At 44.9% G+C, this 25,468-nt stretch overlaps 1 protein-coding gene across 4 annotated transcripts in view; it reads left to right on the top strand.

The window, feature by feature from the left end:
- The window catches only part of MAGI3 (membrane associated guanylate kinase, WW and PDZ domain containing 3), a 75,371-nt gene extending 49,922 nt beyond the window's left edge, over window positions 1-25,449 (top strand). For 2 of the 4 annotated variants that reach the window (XM_061363061.1, XM_061363063.1), the window contains exons 9-21: window positions 342-530; window positions 2,461-3,069; window positions 3,910-3,941; window positions 5,585-5,738; window positions 6,314-6,405; window positions 8,543-8,735; window positions 9,908-10,093; window positions 13,634-13,819; window positions 17,393-17,495; window positions 17,604-17,730; window positions 18,240-18,383; window positions 20,026-20,164; window positions 22,418-25,449. In XM_061363061.1, coding sequence (XP_061219045.1) covers window positions 342-530; window positions 2,461-3,069; window positions 3,910-3,941; window positions 5,585-5,738; window positions 6,314-6,405; window positions 8,543-8,735; window positions 9,908-10,093; window positions 13,634-13,819; window positions 17,393-17,495; window positions 17,604-17,730; window positions 18,240-18,383; window positions 20,026-20,164; window positions 22,418-23,490 — 3,227 coding nt within the window. In that variant the 3' untranslated portion in view covers window positions 23,491-25,449. Of the gene's footprint in view, window positions 1-341; window positions 531-2,460; window positions 3,070-3,909; window positions 3,942-5,584; window positions 5,739-6,313; window positions 6,406-8,542; window positions 8,736-9,907; window positions 10,094-13,633; window positions 13,820-17,392; window positions 17,496-17,603; window positions 17,731-18,239; window positions 18,384-20,025; window positions 20,165-21,872; window positions 21,963-22,417 lie in introns of all 4 variants that reach the window. The other 2 variants (XM_061363065.1, XM_061363062.1) reach the window with 2 other exon arrangements.
- Window positions 25,450-25,468: the final 19 nt, after the last annotated feature.

Consider the following 25,468-nt stretch of genomic DNA (forward strand, 5'->3'; position numbering starts at 1 on the left):
ACCTTGAATATTTATGCTTTTAATATACTTTTAGTCTTGGTATTCAAGGGTTAGTGTGGTTAGAGTGTTAAACTGGGAATAGGAGGTGGGAACTTAATTCCAGCTCTGTTGTAATCTGTACGGTGGTCTTGAAAAGTCTTCTTCATTCACCAAGTCACCTGTGACATGGGTATAATGGTTATCTTGATTGTTTTAACTCCAGAGCAGTGCTGCACAGATTAACCAGTGTTAACCAAAATTCATTAACCTTTATGACCCCTGAAAAACCAACTAACCAAACAATTTCCCAAAACTAACTCTGGATTCTAACCTTTATGTCTTTTTATTCCCTAATTCAAAAGGAGCAGAGAAGTCTGTGTTCACTAGAGATCCATCCCAGCTTACAGGAGCACTGATACGGACATCACTGAAGAAAAGTACAATGGGTTTTGGCTTCACAATCATTGGAGGGGACAGACCTGATGAGTTTCTTCAGGTGAAGAATGTGTTAAAAGATGGACCCGCTGCACAAGATGGGAGAATTGCACCAGGTCAAGTATTGGTTCTCTAAACTTCCTTTTCTTGTGCTTTTAAAGAAGGAAGCTGCTGAGGCACAGGAGCTGGGTGACTCCGTCCGCTGGCTGAATAGGAACACCTCAGTAAATGAAACAGTTTTCAGATTTGTGAAAGATCCATGCAGAGCAGGGTGTGAAAAGGAAAAGAAGCTGTGGTCTAGATACCAATCTCCTTTGAGGACATAGCTTTATAGAACCCCAGACTGGTTTGAGTTGGAAGGAATCTTAAGGCTTATACAGTTCCAGCCCCCTGCCCTGGGCAGGGACATCTTCCACTAGAGTAGCTTGCTCCAAGCCCCTGTGTCCAACCTGGCCTTGAACACTGCCAGGGATGGGGCAGCCACAGCTTCTCTGGACACCCTGTGCCAGCGCCTCAGCACCCTCACAGGGAAGAGCTTCTGCCTAAGAGCTCAGCTCAGTCTCCCCTCGGGCAGGTTCAAGCCATTCCCATTGGCCTGTCCCTACAGGCCCTTGTCCCAAGCCCCTCTCCAGGTTTCCTGCAGCCCCTTTAGGCACTGGAGCTGCTCTAAGGTCTCCCCTTCAGGAGCCTTCTCTTCTCCAGGCTGCCCCAGCCCAGCTCTCTCAGCCTGGCTCCAGAGCAGAGCTGCTTCAGCTCTCGCAGCATCTCCATGTCATCCTCTGGACTCGCTCCAACAACCCCATGTCCTTACATTTGGGGCCCCAGAGGTTCATACACCTCTGAAGATGACAGTAGTTCTGTTTTAGCCAAGACTTCTGGTTTCCTGGTTGTTTACAGAGTGCTTTTTGTTCCCTCTATACATAAAGTAAAAATAGTGTGTTTGAATCCTGGCCTGTGTTTTGCCTTGTTGCTGCCCAAAAACATCACACCAAATATTCAATCTGCAAAGAAACCTGCAGCAGGAATGAGCAAGACATGCTGTATGAACAAGACAAGTGAGGAAACAAGAGGCATGCAATCCATGAAGAATGCACACTTTTTCATGGTTACTATATGTTTAATCTATAAGCTTATTGGAACATACAGTATATTGGAAAAGGCCGTGTGATTCTTTACATGTCACTTAAACTCTCTTAGTATTCAGATACGTCGAGTAAGAAGAGTTCATGCTTTTGGTGATGCAATACTATTTATTTATAAAATGAAGCAATTTCTGTTTCATTGCTGATCTGTTGTTTGAACTTGTTTGTATGTGCTTCATTTCCTTCTCTAAAAACTAGGACAATCCTGAGGCATTGTGCTGTGGTACACACACGCAGTTGAGTGAAAAGATGTATATCCATTCCTGTTGTGTTCATGGGATAATAGAGTTACTGTTTTACTGATGCCCAGGCGTTTAAGTGATGCTTTGTTTACTGGGAATGTTGTATTGCACATGCAAAGTTTCTTGATCAGAATGATGCAAACGATGAAACAAGGCTTTGGAATCTGAAGGCTACCTCCACTTCATTTTGAAAATACATGCTTAGCCATGTGTGGCAGCAGTGTAAGAATACAGAATGTGTGTGGGCACAATCCTAGCTTCAGTTTAGCTAGTCCTAAAATAAACATAGGACCCTCCTCCGCCAGAAAATCCGATTTATTCTGGGTTGAGTTTAGGATGCTGTACAATGCGAATTAAAGTAGAAGACATCTGCTTGCAGGAGTGTGCGTGCACTGCTTCATCTCCTGTGGCTGGACAGTATCATTTTTTAAATCTGCTGCAGATTAAACTTTATATATTTAGCACACTGTGTTCTGAGATGAAATAGAATAAATGCAAAGAGGAAATCCTTTATGCTTTTTCACAACAGATAGCCAAGGGGTAATAGCCCAGCCACCGCTCGTTGCTAGCTTTGATTTCCTCCAGTGAGGCTTTGGTTCTGAGCCCGGATGTGGCTGGTTTCGTCTCTGGTTTTGACACCATTGTACTTTCTTTTGTAACAGGTGATGTCATTGTAGACATAAATGGAAGTTGTGTCCTTGGCCATACCCATGCAGATGTTGTCCAGATGTTTCAGCTAGTTCCTGTCAATCAGTATGTGAACATGACTTTGTGTCGTGGTTATCCTCTTCCTGACGACAATGAAGACCCTGTGGTAGACATAGTGACAGCTACACCTATTGTCAATGGACCCCCTGTGAGCAAAGGAGATGTTTCTCTGACCAGCCAAGATCTAATAGCAGGAACAGTTGTGTTGGACCAGAATGGAAAACTGGGCCCTATGTTGGTCAATGGTCGTCTGAATGGCCCTTCCATGGATACAACTGAGCAGAGGATCTCTCTTGCGTCTTCTGGAAGCTCTCAGCCAGAGCTGGTCACCATTCCTCTAGTCAAAGGTCCTAAAGGCTTTGGGTTTGCCATTGCAGACAGTCCTACAGGACAGAAGGTGAAGATGATTTTAGACAGCCAATGGTGCCAAGGCCTTCAGAAGGGGGACGTAATCAAGGAGATTTGCCATCAGAATGTACAGAGCTTGACACACCTGCAGGTGGTGGAGGTACTGAAGCAGTTTCCAGTAGGAGCAGAGGTGCCACTGCTTATCTTAAGAGGAGGTACATACATATCTTTACAGCTGTCACATGCTTTTTAAAAGTCCCTGTTTAGTGCAGTACCTGAGTCATGTCCAGTATCAACTGCTCTCCAAGTGTATTCAGTAGCTGTAATAGAGAGGTGATCACAGGAGACAGGAGGAGGCATCAGCAGTGTGGTGGAGTTGATCACTGGAAACGCCAGAAAAATACTTATTTGGGCTTTCATATATTTATACCTCTTCACTCAGTCAGTCACAGACCAGAATGTGTCTTCTCCACAAAAGCTGACTAGTAGATAGTGTGTGTTTGCCAGGAGGAACTGAATGAATTGTGGCTGCTCAATGACCATTTAAGCTTTTATTGTAGCCCTGAGAGTATATGACTGCAGTGATAGACTTTACCAGGATCTCCAGGTCTTTTTCCTGTATGAATGCTACTATTCCTGAATCTGCTAAGGAAATAATTAAATTTCTTTGGTAGCAAGTGAAATTTCTCCAGACAAATTCCCAAAGTCTCCATATGCAGTGAAGTGATGTGTGATTTGGTTGACCAGTGTGTAGCAAAAAGAGAAACAGATATTTTTCATCGTTGTACAGCAATTTCTGTACAACAGATTCTAATTCTGAGACTTCTGTGAAGTGGTGTTTTCAGCTGACTGAACATTCAGTTTGCTATTTAGAATCATAGCATCATAGAATGGTTAAGATTGGAAAGGACCTTATGATCATCTAGTTCCAGCCCCCAAAGAAGAGTGAATTAGTTACTATTTTCAACCCAGGAGGAGCTGATTATATTGCTATATTGCTGTGTAAACTTTGGTTGATCTAATACAGAAAACACTTTCTACTTTGTTTTCTTCAGGTCCACCCTCACCTACTAAAACTGCCAAAGGGGTGAGTATTAGTGACATGTTTAAATTGGTTGCTGATGGAGAATATCCAGGGGGGTTTGGCTGCAAATCAGACTCATAAATATGGTCTACTTAACACAAGAGATTCTTTTGAGGGTTTTTGGGTTGTTTAATGGAAATGGTGGATGTGTCTCGTACTACTGAAGAATCAAGAATGCAGCAAATAGCTTCTATGATAGAATCATGGAATAGTTAAGGTTGGAAAGGACCTTAAGATCATCTAGTTGGGGTATCTGTGATGTATATTAGCTCAGTAAAGAATCCTTGGGCTTAATAAAATACCCTCTGATTTGATAATGCTGATAGTAATGGTTGTTTTTGTCACGAGTGCTTTTACAAGTTGGGCTAGTTGGTGAACAGAGCTGTTTCTTTAAAAATGTTTCTTGTACAGAACAAAATATTGCATTTTAGGAAAACCCCACTACCAGAATGCAGATGGAGCTTCTTTTTCTGTCTTTGTTGTGCTGGTTGAATATTGAAGTCATATCCCAACAATGGGATAAAGTAAGCACACACAAGTTTAGTGTGCTTGAAACAGACTGCACTCAATAATAGCTTCAGTTTCTGTTCCTTGCAAGCATACAGCTGCCTGCATTGAATAAATCAGTGCATAAGTCGCTGTAGTTTGAGGATGCAGGTCTGTCAGTGTGTGGCTCTGTGGAGGCAAGCTAAAAATACCTTGGATTTGGAGACTGGTGTTCTAGCACACGTGCAGTAGCAACTTCCCACAGAGCACTCAATGTTCAGTGGCATTAAGCAGCATGGCAAAATAATTCAGTTAAAAAGGGCAAGTTCTTGTGCTTATAAACCTACAAGAACTGACAAACTGCTAAATGGCTTGTGGGGGAGTTTTCTTCTACTCCTTGTAAAAGGGCATATCTAAGTCTGTTCTGCTTGTGCTTTTGTTTAATGTGCACAGACACATGCAGACTGCCATGTTCCAGTCTTCCAGGTTGGGTTTCAGCCCAGAATAAGTATTTAGAGTTACTTTAGTGTATAATTGATTGGAAATTAAGGTGAGAGACTACAAGGATCCTTGGTGTCCATTCTTTGTGAAATACTAATAGGTGTGTTGCAGCTATGAACTACTCAATTTCTAATTCCTCATACCAAGTTGAATGAACCAAGTATGTTCCTCCTGTTCAGCATTATAATGCTACTGGGGACACCTGCAGCAAACAACCTGATATTGAGCACAGCTCAGGTGCTCTTGTTTGGAGGTGGTTTGGCCTGAGGCAGAGCCCGTGGAACAGCTCGTGCCCATGGTGGTGGTTTATGCTCCAGAGCCCAGGAGTTGCCTGCCAAGGAATCGTCTCTTCTCCAAGTGTGACTGGCCCTGTATGCCTGCTTCACCCTGCCAGCCAGTAACTACCAGGAGCTTCACTCATCTCTGAGCAGCAGTCACTTCAAACACCCTTTGTAAGCCCAGTCCTCAGTAGAAATCTGTGTCCTGATGAGGAAGACCTCAGTAGTCTGGTCAGACACACACTTTGGAAGAGCTACGTGGAGTTATAATATTATTCCCTTGTTTTGCTCTGTTTCACTTGTGTGTGCTGTTTATTGTCTTTCTGCAGAAGTACACTGTTAGCTTTTGATGTAATACAGATTTGGTGGGGTCTGTTTCAGAAGGACAAGCAGGACAGTTCAGGGAGCTTGGAAGCTGTCAGCGATCCCATCCCACAGCCAATGCCCTTTCCACCCACTGCTGTACGACCAGGCTCTCCTAAACTGGACCCTTCAGAAGTCTACCTGAAGTCTAAGACTATATATGAGGACAAACGTGAGTATATCAACTCCAACTTGGAAATGCTCAATTTTAAAGGATTTTTTTTCATTGTTATCTGTGTGGTAAAACTGTTGTGACTTTCTTACTGAGTTTTGACCATGTCCTGTAAATAAAACATTTCAGTAAGTGCATAATTCATACAGAAATCAGAAAACTCTGGAGCACTTTTTTAGAAAAAGATGCCATGTGTTTCCACCATATTTACAATAAAACAGTTAATCACAGAAATGGTCTCAAGGATGATCTAGATCTGAAGTAAACTGAAGCAGACCTGACCATTTCAGAGTTTACAGAAGGTAGCTCGAAGTTGTACTACAGCCCTGGCCCACTGTCTGAATGCAGCTGTGATCTCTCCTTTGGCATTTTGTGACTCTGGCCTTTCCCTTTTCAGCCTTTTCTTAAATGTTTCCATTTTGGAAAGAGAACATCAGATTTGGTTGTTCAAATTACTTACTGTGTTTGATTACTGTGTTCTGTTGATAAGGAGAGTCAGAATGCAGCACCTGAGCATTATCTTTCACTAATCAAAGACAGCTCCTTACATGTTTTGAAATGGTTCTTTTTCTTAGCTCCAAACACAAGAGATTTGGATGTTTTCCTACGAAAACAAGAGTCAGGCTTTGGTTTCCGGGTGCTTGGAGGGGATGGACCAGATCAGCCTGTGAGTGAAACTGTTTACAGTTGCCTACGTGTTGTCTTACAGTATTACTGTTAGAATGACTCCTACTCTTGTCATCCTCATTTCCCTCTTATTCTAAACAGTTCAGTGATGGCAAAATTGATCAATTCAGTGACTGCCTTTTAAAGAGCAAGAATAGATTCAGATTACCTTTCTTCCCCCCCCCCCCCTTCATGGCTGACTTTAATCTGCAAGCCTCCCATGCCCTTTCACTATCTGAGTCTGGTTTTGGCAGCAGTTGTCTCTGTCAGGTTGATAATACTGATGGCGTTTCTGTAGCTGTTGCTGTGTCTCAGGAGCTCTGAAAAGGTCAGTGCTGACACCCAGCCTTTGTCCCTTTCCACCTGATCCCAGTGGTGGTCTTGGCACTAAAAGTGCCCTGGAAATGCTCCGTGTGCTGTGCACGTCAGCACATCCCAGGGAGCAGATGAGTGGAAGGAAGCAGCTGTTTACCCTGCAAAACTCCATCAGGCCATTCTTTTGAATGCAGCCCAGTGAAACAAGGCAGGAATTGGGGTTTTGTTGCACCCCTTTTCCCCCACCTCTCCTGCCAGGTTTTTAAAAATGCATTTTGTTCTGTCGGCCGCTGGGTTTCTGGTGGATTCATCTCAAGGAAATAAGCACAGCCTTTCCAGTGCACTCTCAGGCTTTTATTTGCCTTGTGTTTTTCCCTCTCATCTCATAAAATACAAAATGGGGTACTTAAGATTTTTTCATGAAAGCCTTGCAGCAGAACCTGTTGAGACTGGCTTCCTTCTGCAAATGGACGTGGGCATTGTTCTGCATTGTAATTGGCATCAAAACATAGCTCTGATGTTTGCACAGGAGGAATACTAGCTAGAGCCTAGTTTGCTGTAACCAGGTCAGTGTCTAGAGTTCAGGTATGTTTTTAAGTTGTCGATGTAGTTGTTTTTCCAGGCCTCAGCCTGCAGAGTTGGGCTTGCATGACTCTGCTTGAGAGGTAATTGCCAAGGAATAGTGGAGTTGGAGGCATATGGGCAAATGCCAGTGCGGAAACCCCTGGGTAGTCTGTTCTTTAGGAGACTTCCCTTTATTTCCAAAAAGACAACGATTTTTTGGTGGGAAGAGGTGCTGAGACTTGTACCATATGTCAGGAGCCGTTCCTTCGGCTGTCGAGTTAAGAGGAAAAGCTTTTGGAACAGACACTCATAGATTGTTTTCTGATTACAGTTAAGGAATACATTTTTTTCCATTCACAGCTCTGACCCAGCACTGGCCTATTTTATTATTTATTCTTTTTCCTAACATGCATTTAAAGGAAAGGAAGAGCAAAACTAAAGAATTTTCCTCCAGTTGCACTTTATAGCATTTGTGGTGTTTTGTTTCCATGACAGCCATAATTGTTGGTAAGTGTAAAGCTAATGTCATGAGCACTGTGTGCAGATGGTCTGCCCACCGTGGTTTAACCCCCAACAAGTACTGGCCATAATTAATCTCAGTCTTTCATTTAACCTGAATGTAATTCCAGCATATGAATAGTGTGTGCTCAATTTATCTCTGTTATATTTAGTAGCACTTTATGAGGTGGGAGTAGACAAAGTTGATAAGGGGAGTGCAGCTGTTTGAATCCCATTATCTAATCACCAAAAGCTGTGTGCTGAAAAAGCTCCAAGCATGGAACTGTCTGAGCAGCTTTTCAGAAATAAATCTGAATTCTTTCAAAAGCTTTTACTTCTTTCCCAATCACTCTGACCTAGTCTTGCTTAAAAAGATACTTGAGTAAGTAGAGTGAATGACAGAGGGTTTTGTTTCAGTGTCTGGGAAATCATATATATGTAAAAAGTACAGTCTATGCTTAAGTCAAAAGTTGACCATTATGCTCAAGAGAGTGTTTTTTCCAGAATTCATGGAAATAAGGATTAAAAACCCCTCAAAACTAAGTATTTACTCAATGCTTTGAGCCCCCAAATTGTATCCAGAGTCAGCTGGTGCAAAGCACACTCGCTGGCTGTATTTCTGCTACAATTGGACAGTTAAATAATCTTTAAAATTCCCTTCCCAAAAGCCCTCATCTGTCAGGATTCACCTGCATTCCATTACATGTTCTGATGAGTTCATGTTTTGCTGATCAAACCCCCTGACTCTGCTCTGCTGACAGATTTATATTGGAGCCATAATCCCATTGGGAGCAGCAGAGAAAGACGGCAGGCTTCGAGCTGCAGATGAGCTGATGTGCATCGATGGAATCCCTGTGAAAGGGAAGTCACACAAACAAGTTTTGGACTTAATGACCAGTGCTGCACGGAATGGGCAGGTGCTGCTCACAGTCCGGAGGAAGATCTTCTTTGGTGGTATGTGTCTGTCTGTCCAGAGAGGGTACTGCAGGGGACACACATCTGGCTAAAGGAGCACTTTTTGTAATCAAGTCATCTAAAGCTGCTCTGAAACTTGTCAGTTACTGCACTAGAGACGAGCAGCCTGAGATTCAGGAGGGTCGGCTATAATTCTTAGTAAGTGGAGAAAAGCAGATTCAATAAGCTGGTGCTTTGGTGCTTGCTGGTTTGCACTGCTCGCACAGGTAGGGCATTGAAAATTATGATGGCTTCAAACCTTTTTGCAGGTGTTAATTAGAACAGCCACTATCCCCATGCAAACTGAGTAATGACACGATCTCTTTTCTGTACAAGCAGTATTCTCAAAACTCTTGGCACCTGTGTGTAGGAAGAGTAAGTGCATTCAAACCAGAGATGTTTTCGGGGTAGCATCTTGTGATTCTGCAGTTTTAGATCAGTGTCCAGGTCAGCAGTACACAGAGGAGCATTGTCTGTGATTTGATGATGCTGATCAAATGAACGACAGAGCTGGGATGGGCTTCAGGAGAACTGGTGACAGTCCCCTGTTCTGATTACCAACCAGTATTGCGTTTCCATTGCATTACTCAACCATTCATTCTGAGTATATACAAGTAAAAGGAAAAAGTATTTTGAAGATCAATTCTCAATGTCTTTTAAGATACCTTATGGTAGATGAATACTTCAGGACCAAAAGTTTGTAGGTTTCCTAAACGAAGGCCTGACTTCAGTCTTCAGGCTGCCTTTTAAAAACCATTTCCATTGTTCCAAGTAAACAGTTGCTCCTCACTTAAGACAGCAGTAGTTGTGGTTTGTAGCTGAATCTCTGCCGTAGATCTTGTAGCATGCAGAAAAGCCACAGTGGGGTTTTTTACCATAAAAAGGCATCAGGTCACTCTGACAAAGTCTTTGTCCAGAGCCAGGTCTGTTCACCTGTGTGCAACAAGTGTGCAGCAGGCTTTCCTTGCATAACTGGGCCTTTGAATGCTTTATCCTGCATCTGATTTCAGTCTGATCCAAATTGCATTGTTCATAAACTCACCCCTTACTTTCCCAGGCAGGCAGTGTTTCCTTACGCTGGCACTGATACTGAGACGTAGTTTTGCTGTAGCTGCTTTGTGAAACAGCAGTATTGTTTTTTCCTTATTTGTTGTTTGTCTGTTACCTGAAAGGGGAAAAGCAAGCAGAGGAGGAGGAGGCGCAGCCTGTCTTCACACAAAACGGCTCTCCCCGGCTGAATCGGGTGGAGTTTGCAAACTTGCAGTCCCCAGAGGTCTACGATGTCCGTCTGCAGCGGAAGGAGAATGAAGGATTTGGCTTTGTCATCCTCACCTCAAAGAACAAACCTCCTCCTGGTGGTAAGTGCAGTGTTCTGGTGGTGGTGTCACTGCTTGATGCTTGTACCAAAGCTGCTGCTGGCAGCAGCAGGTGAGATGGGATGCAGCTTCCTTATGGATTTCTCCTTCTTTGATGTGTTGGTGTTACCTACCCAGCACTCTGCAAAGACACAGTCATTTTCCACTCACAGTTTCACAGCCCAAATAGCTGAGGCTTGGTCTGTCTTGCTTCATGTTCATGCTCTTCTTCACCCAACAGTGACATAAGTGGAGAGCAGGGGGAAAGTCTGTCACATTCAACCAGCCCAGACACAGGAATGTGAACTTGCCACAGTCCTCAGGGCAGTCCTCAGCAGGATGATTCCCACACTGCATTAATTTGTACATGTTTTAATGGAAGTATAGTTTCAACCTTGGCTTTATGTTACCTAATTGGGTAGAATTTCTCATTTTGGGAGATCTGAGAAAGTAGAGACTGCAGTACTTGGAAGAAAGCAATGAAGTTGTTATTGTCAGACAGGTAGGGTGCAAAACAAAAAAGGAGCATGCTCTGGTATTACAGTTCTGACATATGGACATGGCTGCAGGCATAGCTGTAAAGATAAACAACAAAATAACCAAGGTTAAAAGCAGAAAGAAAAAGAAGTACTGTGAGCAGAAGTGAGTGAGAGAAGCTGCTTAAAGGAAGCTGTGGAGACCAACTCAATGACTAGAAAGATCTGTTACCCCCTGCACAGGAGTAGGTCTGCTCAGTGTAATCAAGTACTCCTTGTGCTGATGACTGCCACTTATTTCCAGTGCCAGGGAGAGGCTGTTGAATATTTTCTGCAAGAGGTGCTCAGTAGGATCATCTTTCTGAGATTTTTCCTGTTGGCCATCACAAAATAGTTTATAGACTAGCTTGGGTTGGAAAGGACCTTCAAAGGTCATCTAGTCCAAGGCTTGCTTATCTGTGGCAGCCCTCAAAATACAAGCCACAAATGTGTTCAGCCACAAATGGACTCAGTTCACTGACATTAAGGTACAGATAACTCCTGAAATCCGTACTCAGTTCCTTTAGTTCTGTAGTGTAAATCAACCTTCTGAACTCATCTGGTTCCAGGCAGACATAATGATGGCTTGACAGCATGTCTCTTACTGAGCCTCAGACACTTCTGTTTTTCCACTTCATTTTACTGCACAATAAAAAACCAGCAGGAGCACAGAATAAATAACACTGTGCTGAATTCATGTGATATATATTTAACGTGTGATGCAGTCTTGGCTCAGTCAGTACCTTTTCAAGAATGTTAAACCAGCCACTCTGGAAGCACTCAGCATGGTGGGATGGTGAAGCAGCAGTGGTCCAGGCACAGTGCATCCTCTCTCTGAGGATCTGCTGCAAATCCCTGTTTGTTTATTATTAGAACTGAAAGTAGGAGACAACTAAAACCAATTCCAGTGCTGGATACATAAGCCCTGTGGTCCAGGCTGTTTCTAACACACAGGAAAAAAAAGAGATGCTGGTGCAGCCACAGGCTGTGCTGTGCAGAACTTTCCTGTGGCACAGTTTAATATGGAACTATTGTGTTCTTCTAAGCCAGGATTATTTTAAAACAAGTAATCAGCAGTTGAGTCTGCAGCCCTGCAGTGCTTTACTCTTCACAGTTGGCTCTTAGCTTTATATAATAGTTAAAAACACAGTCTATTAAGGGAAGATTAAATAACATCTAAACTCATGGTAAATGCTAGAAGGCATCAGTGTCTGTTCTTTCACAGCAACTTCTGCATGTGCTAGCTCATTAAAACAATCCTTGATGGCTTTTCAATCTTGGATGCCTGATGACGATGTGAGTGTTTCAGATTTGCTGCCGTGGTTTTGAAAAGCCAGCTGATAGTTCTGACAGGTCATAATGTTCCTCACCTCTCCAATCCTGCAGAGAAAAGCATGTTTGGGAGAGCAGCAGCTACATAAAATAGGTATCCATCAAACCTGCTTCAGGGTTTGAAGGTGCAAACAGGCTTTTATATGAAGTACCAGTGAGGGTGTTTGTGACACATGTGGAGGTCAGTCTGGAGAGGTCTTTGGAAATGAGTTACAAAGGAGGAGTGCAGCAGTTCCTGTGCAGAAGAGCCCTGCTGAAGGATCTGGGAAGGACAGAAGCCAATTTTGCTGTGCTTTCAGGCATACAGATGAATGAAAGGCTGCTCTAGACGCATGGGGAAGCACACTGACTGATGTGCTTTGATGTAATGTGAATCTGCTGTTGGGGCCACGTCGGCACCCAGGCAGCTCAACGAGCTGCTCTTTTGCCCCAGGCTTTGGTAGGCTTCTCCCTTCACAATGGCATCTCGCTGGCTGCCCAGTGCCATCTGCAGCACTGATGTTTGGGTCAGTAGACTCTAAAACAAGATCTCTCTCTGAGCACCAGCACAGCTCTTGGCAGGGAGACACAGGAGCCATGGCAGGGCTCTCCCTCCAGAGGAAGAACCATGCTAGAGTAGAGCATCCCTCCCTCCTTGGTGCCTTTTTAGTTCTGCTCTCCCTGCATCTGTGTTCATCTCTGGGAAAGTAACTGCAAGCAGCCTTTTTTCCTTCTAGTTCTCATAAAATTCCCTCTTTTCCCTGTTTTGTCTTTTATGGCCCCATCACTTTGGCCTTTAGAGTAGTCTATATGGAGAAGTGTGTCACCATGGGATGGACTGAGGAACCCAAGCCAGGAGAGCTAGTTAAAGTTCAAGATGATTATTACAGGTTCAAGTTTATCTTGGAGAGCAGGAATAGGGAATGGGTCTGTGCAGACCTTGTTGTGCTGCCTGGGTGTGCTGAGGGTAGCTTCTGATGCTCACCAGGTTACTAAGTCAGTCTCTGGCAGGAGAAGTTGGATTTCCTTTTGAAGAGTATTTAAGGCTTCATTTCTGGTTTCAAGGAGAAAGATTTAACCTGTGCATCTGGATTTCTAATGACTGTGTTAAACTGGCTCTGAGTCCACACAGTGAACCAGGGTCTCTCTGTGAAATGGAAAACAATACAATAGGCAAAGAAACTGCTTCAGAGTGCTCCTGGGACACATGGTTTTACTCATCCCTTTACAGATGTGACCTGTCTCCTTCTTGTGTTTCTCTTTAGGTATAACACCTTGGGTGTGGTAAGGCTGTGCCGTCAGGGGTTGCTGTTTCCATTCACTCTACTTTCTTCATTATTTGCAGGTTTTTCTTGCACAAGCAGTGCCACCTTTTAGAGCAGGGGCAGTCTCTGGGATGGCTGTCACAGTCTGGGTCTGTGTGGTGCTTGTCTGACATAAATCACTGTGAGGGTGCTGAGGCGCTGGCACAGGGTGCCCAGAGAAGCTGTGGCTGCCCCATCCCTGGCAGTGTTCAAGGCCAGATTGGACACAGGGGCTTGGAGCAAGCTGCTCCAGTGGAAGGGGTCCCTGCCCGTGGCAGGGGGCTGGAACAGGATGAGCTTTAAGGTGCCTTCCAATCCAAACCATTCTGTGATGCTGTCATTCATATGATCGAATGAATATTAATAATGAATATCAAATGAATATGTTGCTATGCCTGTTCTTGATTTCCTAGTGATCCCTCACAAGATTGGGCGAGTTATAGACGGGAGCCCAGCTGACCAGTGTGGGAAGCTGAAAGTGGGAGACCGCATCTCAGCAGTGAACGGTCAATCCATCATTGAACTCTCACATGACAGCATAGTGCAGCTCATCAAGGATGCAGGCAACGTGGTGACTCTGACTGTTGTGGCTGAGGAAGGTAAGGAGGGTGCATGGTCCCAGCATGTTGATGGGTCCTACTGCACTGCCAGAGTCTGCTGTTTGTGACTTCTGAAGTTAATTTGCTTAAAGTGGAGTATTTTAAGATGCTTGGCAATTAAAGAGAGTGAAGCTCATCTTGTTGCTCTGAAAGAGCTGAAGGCAAGTGGGGCAGAGAGACAGCTGCTAAGTTGGTTATACTGAAAAGTAAGATACAGGTATGAACAACACAGTGCAGAGTAAGAGAAATTCTCATGACTTTTCATGTGAGAGAGACAGACTGCTGCTCACAGGGAAGCATGTCATAATCAGACCTTGTATTCTGCAACCAAAGAGAAAAGACCTTTCCTTGGGGGTGCTGCAGCAGACACAGGATGATGCCCAGAGAGAAAATCTTGCCCCCAGGCAGTGGCTGTCTCTTGCTGCTGCCAGGAGCTGTGTTCCAGATGAGGCAGGTGCTCCCGTGATGCTCTGGAGCATCTGGCCTAGATGCTCAGGTGCTCTAAGGCCACTGGGACACCTGCTTTCAGATCCTCTCCATTTACACGCTCTGAGGTTTTCCATCCTGCTATATTAAAATACACAAATTGCCCAATGCTGTATCTCCGGGATACAAAAGAAACATCCAGTAGTCCTGTCTGCCAAAACCACCCTTTGAAAAGTGGTCGCATCCCACCATGAAAACCTTGCCTTGGGGTTTTCCTGCAGAGCCTCTGGGCTTGCTAGTGGATTCTTCACATGCAAATGCTGTGTCCATCCAAGCATCAAAGTGAGTGTTTGTGACTGCAGAGTCATCACAGAGTCACAACTGGTTTAGGTGTGAAGGGACCTTAAAGTTCATCCAGTTCCAACCCCCTGCCACGGGCAGGGACGCCTTCCACTAATACCAGGTTGCCCCATCCAACCTGGCCTGTATTTTTAATGGAAGCTCCCATGCAACACTGCATTCAATATGGCATTGTTTCTACACAAACAGTTCACTATAAATATGTAAAATCCAATCACGTGAAGAGGAAAAGCTGTTTTCCAACCCTGCTTGCCACTGTGTTTTTCTGGATTGCTGCTTGTGGCTTTAATTAAACTTGCTATCATTATTTTACCAGAGAGTTGGCTTTTTTTCACCTTTTAGATAATAAATACCTGAAGCCAGAATGTGAATAAATGCAATAGACGTTCTCTAATTTCACATTCATGGCAAATATTTAACATGCTCTCTCAGCCTGTAATACAGAATTTCAAAGGCTTAATTTTCTGTTTTGTTAATGCTGAAGCAGAGAGACTTCAATAAATTGTTACTTTTCTATTAAGGTTTTCATTCTATCAAATCTGATTCATTCCATTTTGAAGGGACACACTTCAAAGCAGTTGCCCAGGGCCATGTTTATAATGCAACTGAAGCTGTATTGGTTGCATTAGATTAGTTTCTCTGGGGCTTTTAATCAGCTTTGTTTTGAGAACAAGCTTTCTGAAGGTAACATTTTTGTCCCTTATTAATGCATGACCTTACCTGGATGCTGTGTAAGAACTCATCCCAATTCCTCAATTACAGACTTGGAGCCAAAAAGTAGATAAAAAACGAGAACCTGAGGAGAACTAAAAGAGAGGGGGGGGAGAAAACCTCTCATCAGCAGGTGATAACACCAGACTGAAGAGACCAGACAGAAAAAACTTGTGGCATACAGGAGGTGGAGTTGGCATGTATCAGATGTAAAGACAGCGAAAGAGAAACAGAACCTGTGCCACCAAAATGGGGATACATCACCATGTGTAAATTCTCCTTGATTTAGCTGGAGAAATCAGTTACCTCCCAGCACAACCCTGTATACAGCAGATGCTACAGAAAGCCATGGTGGATGTGAATTAGTCACAAGTCCAGGTGTTTTCCCCCCTGGTTTGCAGGGAGAGAGCTGAGCTTCAGAGATGGTTCACAAGACAGTGGTGAACGCTGAGGAAGGTGCAGGATGCAGCTCCAAAGGAAAAAGTGCCCTTTTGCTGTTCAGCGCCTCAGAGCATAAACCCTGATGGAGTTTGCTGTTCCCCATTATCTTCAGTGCTGTCCTTTGGGATTGGCAACAATACCACCTTGTCCCCCTTCCCTCTACCTCCCAGCTTTCACAGATGCATGAAAAGGAAATATCTCCTTTTCATACAGATAAATGAACTGCACTTGATGTGCCAGAAGACTTTCTTTAGCATTTTTCACAAAAGCAGGAGCCTGTCAGCTTTTGTCGAGCATTAGCTGGAAACACGAGGGAGCAGGCTGAAGAGAGGACTGGAGGATTTGTACAAACAGATGGCTTATTTCTTGCCTGTGCTTCTAAATTAAAACTCTGAGGATAAACCAGGAGTAAAAGTTGATGTTTTGTCTCTAGAGAAAAAAACTCCTGAAGGCATATCATCATAACAGCACCAAACAGCCTGTGAAGGACCCGGGAGGTCTCACATACCTGAGAAGCTCAGTCTAATAATAAGCATTATGTTTTCCTTCCATTAAGATCATAGAGTCACAGAGTAGCTTGGGTTGGAAGGGACCTCAAAGTTCATCCAGTTCCAACCCCTGCCACAGGCAGGGACCCCTTCCACTGGAGCAGCTTGCTCCAAGCCCCTGTGTCCAACCTGGCCTTGAGCACTGCCAGGGATGGGGCAGCCACAGCTTCTCTGGGCACCCTGTGCCAGCGCCTCAGCACCCTCACAGGGAAGAGCTTCTGCCTAAGAGCTCAGCTCAGTCTCCCCTCGGGCAGGTTCAAGCCATTCCCCTTGGCCTGTCCCTACATCCCTTGTCCCAAGCCCCTCTCCAGCTTTCCTGCATCCCCTTTAGGCACTGGAGCTGCTCTAAGGTCTCCCCTTCAGGAGCCTTCTCTTCTCCAGGCTGCCCCAGCCCAGCTCTCTCAGCCTGGCTCCAGAGCAGAGCTGCTCCAGCCCTCGCAGCATCCCCATGGCCTGCTCTGGCCTCGCTCCAACAGCTCCACGTCCCTCTTGTGCTGCTGCCCCAGAGCTGGATCAGGGCTGCAGGGAGGTCTCCCTAGATCACAGCAGAGGGGCAGGATCCCCTCCCTGAGCTGTTGCTCACACTGTGGGGGTGCAGCCCAGCACCCAAGGGAGTTCTGGGCTCAAGCACACACTGTGGGTCATGGGGGCTTAAAGCTTGAGCACTTCGTGTATTTTACTGGGGTTGGTTTGAGATGGATCTCACTAGCCCTAGTCCCTTCTGTCTGTATTTATGTCTGAATACAACATGGGCTTATTCGTTGCCTTTTATCAACCTGCTGACATTCTAAAACCCTTCTGTTCATGTCTGCTTCAGTTAACATGATGTTGGTTTTCTGAAGGAAAGCCGCATAGGTAAGAATACAATTCCCAGGACTTTATTCCATGGAACCAGTTGGGTTCCTGGCTTATGGCACTGGACCTCAGAAAATCCTCTTTGCCTCGCAACCACTGCGAGGTGAGCTCAGCCTGGGATGCCAGACAGTAGCAGCAGCAGACAGAGCCCCGATGGCCACTGTTCTTGTGGCGAGTTTGTTGCCTGTGTATTTGTGAAGTCCTGACGGTTGATTTTGTTTGAATCTCTTAGACCACCGTGGTCCTCCCTCGGGAACAAACTCCGCCAGGCAGAGTCCAGCTCCGCAGCACCGACCACTGGGATCAGCCCAGATCAACGCTTCCAGCACAGACAGGTACAGAGCTTTTGGGGTTGGCAAAAGGAACCGAGAACAGCTGGAAAAGCTTAACCAGAGGGGTTGTTAATGCAAAGGTAACATCCACATCCTTTTCCCTCTGTGTAGGGGAGCTACGGAAAGCGAAACTGGAAAAGAAGTTTCAAGTAGTTACAGGCTTTCCTGGCCTGAGCATAAGCACTTGACACAGCCTGACGCTGGCGTGGCTTCACTTGTTGGCAGCCGTCATTCCCAGGTACAGGTAACTCTCCAGAGGGTGCAGATACATGCAAACTATTTGTCCATCAAGATGCTACGGTGGCATTGCCATGGAGTATTCAAATCAGAACAATAAAGCATTCCCCTGACAGACCTTGGGTGGAGAAGTTGCAAATAAAAATGCAGTGAAGTGTTGCATAGAAAGCTTTTGCTAACACCTTAAAACCTTATTATCTCCTTGGTATAGTTGACTATGTGTTATAGTGCTAAAAGAAGCAGCAAATGCTTGCAATAGGGCCACTACAGACCCTTGGGCAGTTTCTTACAGAAACTTCATGCGTATCTAAAACTCAGAAAGAGAAATGTTGTGTATCCTTACAGCTGGGATGAAACCATTACACCCAGTCATACATCAGTGGTGGTGAAGTGGGTGTAAACCATGGATTGCATGTTTCTTGAACTGTGTGAAGCATTTTTCCAGGAAAACAAATGTTTAAATGTGCCTGTAGGTCCTCATCTGTTTTTTCTCTCTGACTTCCTGCACAGAATCCTGGCTGTTTCCCAGTGGAGTTGGAAAGGGGCCCTCGAGGGTTTGGATTCAGCCTTCGAGGAGGAAAGGAATACAACATGGGCTTATTCATCCTTCGACTCGCTGAAGATGGGCCAGCTGTCAAGGATGGGAGAGTACACGTGAGTTTGTCTTCTCCCCTCAGTTTAGTGATCAAGTCGGCTTTTTGGCACATTGATTTACCCACAGTGGCAAAATCCTTATCTTTGTGCAAGGCATTCACTTTCAGACGTAATAAAAGCAAAGCATATGGATACAATGCCAAAGAACAGTGGTAGGTGACAACCTGTGACTACTGCCCAGAGCTGAATTTTCAGAGGCTGGAGCATGAAGCTGAATCCAGGTGCCCACAAGATGCTGTTCCACGTGCAGTGCTGGTGCTTTACTGCATGTACAACCACTGGCACAAGGCTCTGCCTCCATTTGTACTGTAGTTGACAGTGCAGGGCTGGCACAGATATGTGCTGGAGCTACTGTGAGGCTTAATTGGATGAGGAGTTCTAAGTATTGTTATCTCCTATTGTCCTGTTCTTTGCAGTAATCTTCTTCCCCCGTGCTTGAGGGACTACATGAGTGTGGCATTCAGCAGTAATGTTTTCTCTTGCATTCCTCCTGCAAGTGCTGTTACACTGAGCTTCAGGGCTTTGCTTTCCCAGCAGGAACAACCAAAAGCTTCCCAGCTGACTGCACACCGCTTCATGTAGACAGCCTGTGCCAAGGCATCGGTTAGAGGGGACCATGATAGCAAGATACTCCTGAACATGCCAGCATGAAGCCTCCTTCCACCACTTGGCTCTCACTGGGCAGGGGATGTGTGTATGCAGGGATGTGTTCAGTGCACCCACAGTCAGCTGTGTCCCATGGGGGCGTGATTTCTATGGAGGAGCAATGCCGTAAGCACTGTGCTGCGTGTCCCCAGCGGCTCGAAGCGCAGAGGGGCTGCACTCACCCAGCATGAGGTTATTCACACATTTCACATCATTCAGATTCTCCTTTCTCAGCAGGAAAATGGTGTCATTTTCTGGCTGTACTTTAAAACTGTGAAGAGGAATTTCTCGCCCAGTTAATGGCAACTGAGCATGACAGGAGGCACGTTGTGTGGAGCGGCTTGTCCTGTCCTATCCGATGAGTAACCAGACTGTGACCTCCTTTGGCAGAGACAGTTTATTTAACAAAGCCCACTCAGTCCCTTTAAACTGCTAATTTTATACACTAGTGACATCCATTGGCTGATCCATGTATTGTAGAATAGATTTCATGACCCTTTGTGTAGGGGTGCTGTTCCAACCCCTTCCCAGCAGCCTGCAAAGTTAATGTGAGCAGTCATTACCTGCCCAGTGCCTCTGTAAATTGCTAATTCATAGAATCATGGAATGGTTCTGCCAGGGATGGGGCAGCCACAGCTTCTCTGGGCACTCTGTGCCAGTGCCTCAGGACCCTCACAGGGAAGAGCTTCCTTCAATGAAAATGCATTCAGGCATGTGGCTGTATTGATCTCATCAGTTGTAAATAACTGGAAGATGCACTTAAGTGACCTGAGAGCTGCTGAGCAGAAGGCCTGTGTGAAGATCTCTGAACCACCAGTGTGTTGTGTCATGTCATGTTGATCAGCAGCCCTGGAATGGTGTTGCTATTGCTGAGTGGATTTTAGCATGAGGAGAGAAATAGAAGCCTCTGCCTCTTATTTGATAATTTCTAAATTAAGAATCAGTCTATAGTGTCAGAGGGACACAAGGATGAACCTGGTTGCTCTTTTCTCCTCAGGTTGGTGACCAAATAGTTGAAATTAATGGAGAACCCACCCAAGGAATCACTCACACGCGAGCCATTGAGCTGATTCAGGCTGGAGGGAATAAAGTTTTGCTGCTGCTGAGACCGGGGACTGGCTTGATCCCAGATCACGGTACGTCACCTCGGGGGCTGCTGCGTTCTGAGGGGCCAAGGCCATGGAATCCAATCTAAGAAGGAGACTTTGGTGCTTGCTGAAGGGAAGCAGTTCCCTTTTTGACAGCTGTGCAGCTCTTCAGATTCATTTTCAAATATAAGGACTATTCTTGTCAAATTAACCCAAGTACCTGGGAATATCACACAGTGTGAAATTACTGCGTGTCTGTGACTGAACTAAGTTCTCAGCCCTGTCTAAGCTAATCAAGCTTTCCTATACAAATGTGATAATTAGCACTGATTGACTCTTCAATTAAAATCTGCTATGCTACAGTACTCAGTTCAGAATGCCTCTATTGTTAAGAATATTACTTCTGTACAGGTTTAGTTCCCTGCTTCTAGCCTTCTAAATTATGGACTGCTTCGTTTCTCAAAGCCAAAGCTTCAGACAGCAGGGATAGAGGCAGCTTTGCTCTCAGAGTGAGTTCTGTTAGTTGAAAACAGTGACTTCTGCATCCACAGCAGAAAAGCACAACTTTATAGGCAAAGAAAAGGGAAGGGCAGAAAATCAAACGCTCATAGGAGACCTCAGTTCAGAGAACAGAACTGAGGGGTTTGAATCTGATTTAGGAAATGCTCCAAAGCTCCAAATCAGAAAGGCTCGTGGCAGTATTACAAAGCAGAGAGTGCTTTCTCTGTCGGTCCACCTTTAGTCTCTTCACCTTGATGCTGACACCAAGGTTCTGATGATAAACTCAGCATTGCAAGGTCGATTCTTCTGAAGAGCTTTTCAGTAATAGTGTCTGAGTGTGAGTTTATATAAACCACTCAGGTTGAACTACCAAATTGCCGTGTTCAGTCATTTACAGGCTGCAGCTGGCATCTACACAAGGGGTAAAATCTGCTTGGAACTTCCTCCATTTCTCTCCTCCAGAGAGTTGGAAGGTGGCCCCTTAACATCTTACTGTTCCAACCCATGCTGCAGTCAAGTCAATGAATGAGCTCATGACATGGAAACAGCCCATCTGTAAACCACGAGGGCTGTTTGGTGCCGTCCTGCTCAACTCCTGGCTGGGTTTGACTCTCACTGAATTACCTTGTCTTAAGGGGGAAGGTTAACTGTAGCCTTCCTTGTGCTCTTCTGCTGAGGTCCTCTTGAAAAGCACCATTTACAAGCTAGAAGAGAAAGAGACAGCATGTGTGGGCACCTCCAGTGCTCTGCTTACAGCTGTGTAAGCGTAGGATAGTTTCAGCATTGACAAATGGTGTTTATTCTGCAGCATGAGGGATGCACGGTAGTGATCTGGAATCACTCCTGGCCCTCTTGCTCACAGAAGTCTCCTGAGTTGGAGATAGAAACACAGAATATAGAAGAGCTTTCATTCCTTCTTCAGCCTGGAGAAGAGAAGGCTCCAGGGAGACCTTAGGAGCAGCTCCCAGAGCCTAAAGGGGCTACAAGATACCTGGAGAGAGGCTTTGGACAAGGACAAAGGGAATGGCTTTAACCTCCCAGGGGGGAAGATTGAGCTGAGTCCATCTGGTCCAGCCCTCTGTCCAAAGTGGGGCCTGAGATGATGTTAATCCACTTAGATGAGCAGTGGTGGAGAAGGGAAGGGTTTTGTTGCCTCCTGTCTCGCTGTTAATGATACATTTCTGATTGAAATCTTGCTTGCTGTACTCTGTGATTTTTGGTATATAGTTCTGGGCTTTTTCTCTTCCTCCTTCAGGTTTGGCTCCTTCCAGTCTGTGTCCCTACGTGAAACCTGAGCAACATTAAGGGCTTTCAGTGCTTTTCTTGGTTTTTCCTTAAAGACTTGGTAAATCTGCATGTCTTGTGTTTCATCTCTTCCTATTATTAAAATGCAAAGCTATGAATAACCTCAACTTTTCACTGTTTCAGTTTTCCTTTAGCATAACTATTTCAGTTCATTTGGTTTCCTTGCATTAAATAATGTAGCTCAGGGACTTTGTTTTGCTGTGTAGGCTCTAAAGCTGTGCTGATCCAAGCCTCTGTCAGTCCTGCAGAGATCACACCAGCATTCTAAGGGTTTCCTTCCAAAATCACATCCTTACGGTTGTTGTAGGTTGTGGAACAGTGTAATATAGAAAACTGACTAAATAAGACCTTAAGAGTATGCCAGCACATAGTCCTCTGTAATGATTGCATACAACCTCCTGAAACCTCAGTAGTGTGCACGTTTCTAAAGTACTTAGGATATTTTACTTTGGTTTTACCAGTCATTCAGTCATATCTCCCCCTGTTCACTTCCAGGTGATTGGGATAGTTCTAATCCCTCTTCGTCAAATGTAATATATGAAGAACAGTCACCATTATCTTCATCTTCACATTCTGCTTCCCCATCAGAAGTGTGTTATTTACCAGTACCAGGAGAAGCTTTAACAAGAGTTCAGCTGTCTGAGAAAGTGGAACAAGCAAAGAACACTGTGCCTGAAAAGATAAGCACTTTAACTGAAAACCAGTTTGAGAGGAAGCCTCAGTCTTCTCCCCAGAGAACGAAGAACAGATGGGAATGTCCCTCCAGTCCTGGGTTTGAAATCACAAAAGGTACTTTGGAAGTGAGGACGAGAAGAGACAGATCGGCAAGTCCAGAGAAGTTTGGGGCTGCTGAGAGCCACCCTCAGGCAGGGTTCCACAGAAAAGGGGATCCTGAAAAATCCTATGGCAATCTCTCCCATAAACCTGAGGGTTCCAGAAAGAGTGAGAGTAAAGCCACAGAAACAGGGATGAACAGAAAAGAGCATTCCAGTGGAAATCCAGGGAGATCTGCCAGTCCCCACAAGCATCTCGGTAAGCAAGGGAGCGTAGAAACGCTCAGCAGGTTACAGGGATATCCAGACAGAACAGCTGGTGGTGATAAAAGGGCTGCTGAGCAATTGAAAGGTGGAAGTGGTAAAACTGGAGTCACCTGGAAAGACACAAAGCAGAAAACCTGTGGGAAGAGGGAAGGGTGGTCTCCAGAGAGACAATACGCAGCATTTGACAGGTACCATCTTCCATTCAGTGACTCTAGGAGAAACACACCTGAGGATGAACAAGTGAAGAACTCACACTCTGGTGAGCCAAGTTCCAGCAGATTCAAGGCTTCCAGCCTTTCCAATATTCCACTGCTTTCCATGGAGAAACACAGAAGGCTGGAAACACAGGAGCCTGTTACACATGGAGAGAGACACACGGAGCTGCCCGATGAAACCAAAGATGATGGCGTTTCCAAATCTGAGAGTAGTTCTCCAGCCAAGAAAACATCAATCACTCCTGGACCTTGGAGGGTACCAAGCGCCTGTAAAGTCACCCCAGCAGCAGCTGGGGCTGAAAAATGGGCCTGACACTTTTCTAGAACCCGTTTGAATCAACGTTTCTAATAGCGGTCATTTAAAAGCATCGTTTTGTTGCCCAAAATTGTCCTTTTTCTCCCAGAAACTGGTTAGAGGGTGGAAAGTATTTGTTCTTAAATTATCTCAGCTGCATGAAGGACCTTTTGGATTGCTTAAGTGAAACTTCCTAAGCTGCTGTCCCCTTGCCCTTTTGAAGGCGGTGTTCTGCTGCTCATCGTTGCACTGCTGCAGCTTTCTCTGATAGTATTGTGAGGTTCTGAACAAATTATTTAATGCCTGTAGCGCAGATGTGATCATGACTCACTCCTTGTTCTTGTGCCAAGTTACCCGTTGTATCCACTCCCTCTAATCCTTCTCCTCTGTACTCCAGTCATGGAAAAGGCAAGTGTCTGAAGTGGGTGTTTGCTCCAGAGCATGCTGCATGTTTACACAAGGAAGCACCCATGTTCTTACTGGCTCAGTAAGATGATGGGTGAGTTGGTTCTGTTGATTCCAGGGCAGCAATGAGCCACTGATGCTGTTCCATTAAGAGGTTTTCTTACGTTTTTATACCTACCACAAAATCCTGTAAGTAAAACCTATATTTGACATAATCCCTGGTTTGTAAGTTTGCTTGTTATGACCATGGCAAAATGGCTTTATTTTCTTGACTTGTCAGGATGCTTAGAACATCTCTGTGCACGCATCTGGAAATCCTGCTGTCTGTTAAGTAACAGCATCTCTTCAGGTTCACTTGTGGTACCCTCAGCGCGCTTGGTCAGCGTGAGCAGCGAGCGTGCACCTTCAGCCTCGCTGTGCTGCTGTGTCCTGAATCCCAGAATTACTTCATGTAATGCCAGTTGGGAATGAGGTTTTTTTCCCTTCTCTATGAAACCGGGTGACCTTTAGGACAGAACCAGCTTCTCACTCCTGCCTGCGTCGATTGGACATCTCCCATATTTTACTTTGAACGTGTGATCTGTTCTAAGAGCACTAAATATGTGATATACAGGGTACATGAGGCTTAATATCTATTGTTTGGGCTAGAATACCTGTTTTAAAGAGAGGAGTGATGCCATCGGATGCATCAGTCTGACAGCTGGAAGAACAGCAGGCTGCATAAATGGAAGAGGTTTGTTTTATTCATCCTTTTAGCAATGATTTCCTGACAGGTTTTCGGAGGCTGTATAAAGTGGTAAGAGGAGCCCATTGGTGCAGTTTGGAGAAGGAAGTGTCAAAGGCCAAGCTTTATGTACTCACCTCCGAATTCAGACTAATAGGACTTGCTGTTTGAATGAGTGAAGATCTCATTTGGGCTTTGAAACATGAAATGTTTCCTAAAGCGTAACAAAGCACAGGGCATCAGTTCCAAGTGGAATTCTTCAGCAGTATGGATGCTGCTCGAACAAAGACTTTGGAAATGAAGCCGGCTTTAAAGCCAAACTGAACTGTTCTCTGCTGCTGGACCTCGGGTGGCCCATTGAGAGTTGCTGTGTAGCATAATACGTACAAATACCCCCTTAGGGGAGTATGACTGTGAAGATATTGATACTTTGAAGTAGCCTGTGTAGATATTAACCCTGTATTCTTACCCAGAGATTCTGTTCTACGTGGAGTCGTATGCACTTGCCCTGACCACCGAGCACAGTCACAAATTCAGACATTGAATACCAAGGTGACTTAACACCACCGAAACCCTGTCATGACCACCTCTTTTTTCTGTTACTGTGACCTGATCTAGTGCCCTCCTTGTGTGTGATTTCTCCTTCCATAGAACTTGTATCCTGTTCCGACTGTATCCGATGACTTAGCGACGTGGCCTTGGAATGCTAAGCAATGTATGGATGTACTGGGTGTAAATGTTTATATATTGTACAGCACCTTTATACATACTTCTGAGGTTCTGCCTAGAGAGAGACCTGTAAATCGCTCATTATTTTTTATATAGATATTAAAAAGAAACTCCAGTTCCTGGCCTGTTGGATCTGCA

This window comes from Neopsephotus bourkii, unplaced genomic scaffold (genome assembly GCF_033783945.1).
Source record: "Neopsephotus bourkii isolate Nb327-2 ecotype Australia unplaced genomic scaffold, CSIRO-AGI_Nbou_v1 NB_1139, whole genome shotgun sequence".
In the NCBI taxonomy this organism is placed as follows: Eukaryota; Metazoa; Chordata; class Aves; order Psittaciformes; family Psittacidae; genus Neopsephotus; species Neopsephotus bourkii.